We start from the raw sequence: 5,138 nt of genomic DNA, 5'->3' as shown, positions 1-5,138 counted from the left end.
TAGGCAAATGAACCCTGGAAACATTTAGTTTCTTCAGGAGACATTCACCGATTCCACCCAAGAACCTCACGGTTACCTCCTCGTGGATCTGATGCCAGACACCCCTGGGGAAATATGCATTCGAATGAACATACTTTCATCTCAAGTACCGATAGTGTACTTGAGAGAGGTATATAAAAAAGACAGTCTTCCACCATCAGTCATTTCATCATGTCAACCCGCATGCGAAAGAATGCTGATTTTCTCTCTGTATTGCACAAGGCCAACTCGAAACAACAAAAGGGGATAATTGATGGAGCCTCTAGTGACTTGATACAGTGTCTGTGCGAATGCTCGCTCAATGTGTTGAAAGGGAACGTCCAGCTATCACCTAGTCAGCGAAGAAAATTGGCATTGTACATGAAATATCTCCGAGCACTGTCCAATAAGAAGACACCAGTCAAGAAAAAAGAAAAAAAAATCTGGTTCAGAAAGGTGGATTCCTGACCGCCTTAATCGCTCCCTTAATTTCGAGCATACCACCCCTACTCGGTCTTAAATAGATGGAATCCGTGAAGAAGATGGCTTTAGTCCCTGCTGAGCTGTTATCTACCATGCAAAACCAGAATGCTCAAATGACGAGACCTGTGGTGAAATCATTGACTTTGCTGGATAGAGACATGAATGACACAACGCAAATGGAAGAGTTGCCTGAAGACGAAAAAGTCAAAGTGTACCAACAAGTTTTGCACAAATACTTGTTGTTGCGGGAGAAAAAAAAAACGGACCGATTCCAATCTCCATTACGCAGCAATTACCCAGCGCTGTCGCTGTAGACGATCGAGAATCTCAACCCGACAAAGACAGTGTACCAGATCAAATTACATCTGAAGTCTTACAAAGTGGTCCCAAGAGCATGCAGAGAAAAGCGAAGCTTCTACTTCAGAAAGTTAAACAGAACCAACTGGTCAACTGGGGTGAAAACAATGAATTAATCATTGACGAACAATCTGTGCCAGGCACACACGCGATTGATTACTCAATGATTTCTTACATAAACGGAAGAATCTCACTCCCACAGGTTGGAGAGAATTTGCCGAAGTTATGAAAATGTCAAATGTTCCTCAAGACCTTGTTGGATCGGTGGTCTTACATGCATAGCAACACACTCAAGGGGAGAGTTCCGCAGAGACACGGACCCCATGTGGTTTCCACTCCCATTCATCCTTGACACACTCGGGTGACCTATTAAATATAACGCATCCCCTCAATCTCACTTTGGTGTAGTCAGTCATGATGGATCCATGTTCTCTTTGCTTTCGTTTATCGAACGTATCCACTGCCTCTGCATGTGTGAAATAACCACACCCATAAATAATGATGAAGAAGACAGGTACCATCCTAGACGAACTGTTTTACGATGTCCAAAGTCCTGGAAGAAACAGGGGTTTGAATTCCCTTTACGCTGCCATAAAATAAAACAAAGAGAGAAAAAAAGATAACCAAGTCGGACGTAAAGAAGTGGTTGAGTAAACAGGATACATATACTCTGCAAAAACCCTCTAGACGGTCCTTTAAAAGAAGGAGGGTGGTGGTTTTCAAAGTTGACGAGCAGTGGGAGGCCGATCTATGCGATCTCTCCTCGATATCCAGATACAGCAGAAGATACAAGTTCTTATTGACATGTATCAACGTTTTTTCAAAATATGCTTTCATCGTACCTCTGAAAGACAAGAGAGGGGGGAGTTTGGTCGAGGCATTTTGGAAAATACTTAAGAAGGGGCGTCGCCTCGACGTTTTGCACACGGACAGAGGAATTCACCAACAGACTTTTTCAAAACTACCTCAAGAGCGAAGACATTAAGTTCTTTACTACAGGCAATGAGACTAAAGCCAGCGTTGTGGAGAGATACAACAGAACCATCAAGGGAAAAATGTTCAGATATTTCATGAAGAACAACACGTTGACGTATCTGCCTGTATTAGATGACATGGTACATTCTTACAACAATACTCATCACAGAAGTATAAATACCAAACCCTCACTTGTTCCCTACGCAAACCAGAAAAAGGTCAGATACATATCCTATGGTGATTTAAGCTCAGAGAAAAAGGGGAGGAAGAAGATTTATAAACACGGTGACTGAGTCAGAATCAGTAAAACCAAACACGTTTTCAAAAAAGGATAACTGTCCAATTGGACCAATTAGGTATTCACGATTGTTGGACGCCTCAACACGCAACCACCTGTTTACAAAATTTCAGATTACAATGGTGAAATGTTGGAAGGTACTTTCTACGAAGAAGAACTTCAGAAAAAAAGGACGATGATGCATTGTACGTTGTGGAGAAAGTACTGCGCAAGAGAAAACGTAAAGGCCTTATGGAATATTTCGTTAAGTGGGGTGGGTATGACGATTCGTTTAATTCTTGGATCAGGGACTTGGAACGTTTATAAATACCTTTCACACACAAGATGACCTGATGCATTTCAAAGATCATCATGTCGGGGCAGGACTTCTTTTTGACGCTCCCTGGTAATGCCTAGCTTGATGTGTTCCTGAACAACATGTTGACAAAATACACTGTCAAACTATCAAGAACGCTTTAGTTAGATGGCAATTGGGAAGTAGCATTGGCCAACATCCACTCCCCAAATTCATGGTACAACGTCATACATGGCGACAAATAGGATCTTTTACGATGCCTCACCCAGTCTGAGAGATCACAGAAAACTGAACTTGAATCTGGGCTACTACAACTTGATCGAAATGATTTTAGACGTGATTCGAGAAAAAGGTCTGCCAGATGAAATACTGATGACATATAATTCGAGGTCTAGGAGAGTGACCATAGTGGTCGAAGAAGAAGCTTGTGTAATCTTGATGGGTGGATTGGCCGAACTGTTAAGATGGTCGGTGACGTTTCCGTACCTCTCTTGAGAATAGTCAATGTTGAAGGAACCCACGGAGATAGCATCAATCACACTTACGACAAACCATACTTTCTTCCGATTCGAACGTCAACATTCGAGACTGTGGAGATTGATATAAAGTCTGATACGGGGGAGAAGTTGCCATTTCAACGTGGGCGTGTGATCGTGACGCTGCGTTTTCGCAAAGCTCATCCTTCGCTAATGTGAAGACAAAAAAATGAACAGACATCGACCTTACACTCCTCACGTGGGGGTTTATAGAAATTACTACATGAATCAGATTGGACGAAGATCTGCATTTTCTGGCACAAGACTGCAATGCGGATATGGAATCGGAAGTATGTTTTTTGGATTGGCGAGATCGACTGAACCTCTGTTAACACAAGGTCTGAAAGCAGTGGCAAAACCAGCGCTCGATGCTGGCTTGGGTATTCTAGGTGACGTTGTACAAGGGAAAAACTTTAAAAAAGTGGCTTCGAGTAGAGCAAAGACTGCAGGTCGTCAAATTACTTCTTCAGTATTGAGCAATTTATTTGGAAGACCCTATCAAATGGGGCGAGGGCGCACCATCAAAAGGAAGAAGACAACAACGAGACATGTCATTTCTTCCAAGGCTAAGTAGAGGAGAAGATCTCCGGATATATTCGAGTATTGAAAAAAGTATTGAAAAAAGAAGTTATAAAAAAGGTAAACCCACTCACGAATATATGGTCTGATCGAATTCGTAATACCTTCGGCCAGAAGTGACTACATCAATATTGGTTCTATGCTTTTGCACATCGAGGCTAAAATCACGAATGCCAATGGGAGTAATTTGGCTGCGGACGCCACTGTAGGGCCTTCAAACTTTTGGTTGCATTCCCTCTTCAATCAAATCGAAGTGTACCTAAATAGAAAACAGATTTCGGACGCATCTCCCACCTATTATTACAGAGCCATGATTGAAACGCTATCGAATTATGGAGGGGACGGCAAATCAATGCAGATTGGTGCAGCAATATTTGAGAAGGACACTGCTGGAAAAATGAATGTCGCAAACCCGAAAGCCGATGATGGTAACGCTAACATGGGACTCAATTGTCGATACACGTTTACATCGCTGAGTAAGACGGTTGACATGATCGGACAAATACACGGAGACATACTTTTTCAACCAAAGTATTTACTCAATGGGGTGGAAGTTAGACTGAAATTACATCGAACTAAAAATCAGTTCTGCTTGATCAGTTCAACCGAAAACCCCGCATTCAAAGTAGTCATCACCAACGCTACTCTCCTGATGAGAAAAGTCAAGTTGAGCCCCAGCATACAACTGGGACACATCGAAGCATTGAAACATGGTACTGCAAAATACCCCATCCATCGATGCATTATGAAAATCGCTTCCATCCCGGCTGATACAATGTCATTAAACAAAGATTTGATATTCCTCAGTCAGTTGCCCCAAAGGATCATCCCGTGTCTGGTTTCTAATACGTCTTTCAACGGATCCTACGAAACCAATCCATTCAACTTCCAGAATTACGGTATCACATCACTTGTCCTCAATGTTAGAGGCGAGAAAGTTCCCGCAAAGCCATTGAAGACGGACTTCACGGCGGCTGGTGGCAGAAGTTGCATCATGGCTTATTACACTATATTTACTGGTACAAATAAAATGGGTCAAGACCAAGGCAACGGCATCACTCGAGACGAATATCCCGAAGGGTACACAATCTTCGCATTTGACCGAGCGATTATCACCTCAATTTGATACAAGAAGGAAAGATTGGTCTTGAGATTCAGTTCAGATAAGCATTGACTGAGACTGTGTCCGTTTTGATTCATGTTGAATATGACAACGTTATCGAGATTGACAGAAACAGAAACATATTGACCGATTTCGAGCTGCGATGGACAAGAATCAACTGAATCATATTCTGTCGACTAATCCGTACACTAGAAATGTGTTCTTCGGCGTTTATGCTAGAGATCAACTGCCTAAGGCAAAAGTGTTGGAGTATCCCACAGCGTTGTATCAAACATCCCTACCGCGGAGAATATTTTGACTCGTACGGTTGTCAACCTTATTACGTGGAATTTAAGAGATTTCTCGATAAAAACGTTTGTACATGGATCTACAATCATCTAATACTACAAGCTCCGTTCTCTACAGTGTGTGGTCAATACGTCCTGTATTACTTGCTGCGCAGATGTCGAGGGGAACCTATGAAGTCCGTAGCCG

At 42.4% G+C, this 5,138-nt stretch overlaps 1 protein-coding gene across 1 annotated transcript; it reads left to right on the top strand.

The window, feature by feature from the left end:
• The first annotated feature begins 3,851 nt into the window (after positions 1-3,851).
• LOC100371349 (uncharacterized protein F54H12.2-like) lies at positions 3,852-4,667 on the top strand. The gene has a single exon (XM_006811788.1). It carries the CDS (start codon positions 3,852-3,854, stop codon positions 4,665-4,667), a length of 816 nt encoding a protein of 271 aa, XP_006811851.1.
• Positions 4,668-5,138: the final 471 nt, after the last annotated feature.

This window comes from Saccoglossus kowalevskii, chromosome 21 (assembly GCF_978046115.1).
Source record: "Saccoglossus kowalevskii chromosome 21, keSacKowa6.1, whole genome shotgun sequence".
In the NCBI taxonomy this organism is placed as follows: Eukaryota; Metazoa; Hemichordata; class Enteropneusta; family Harrimaniidae; genus Saccoglossus; species Saccoglossus kowalevskii.
The sequence above is the reverse complement of the archived record's forward strand: the minus strand, read 5'-3'. Positions and strand labels throughout refer to the sequence as shown.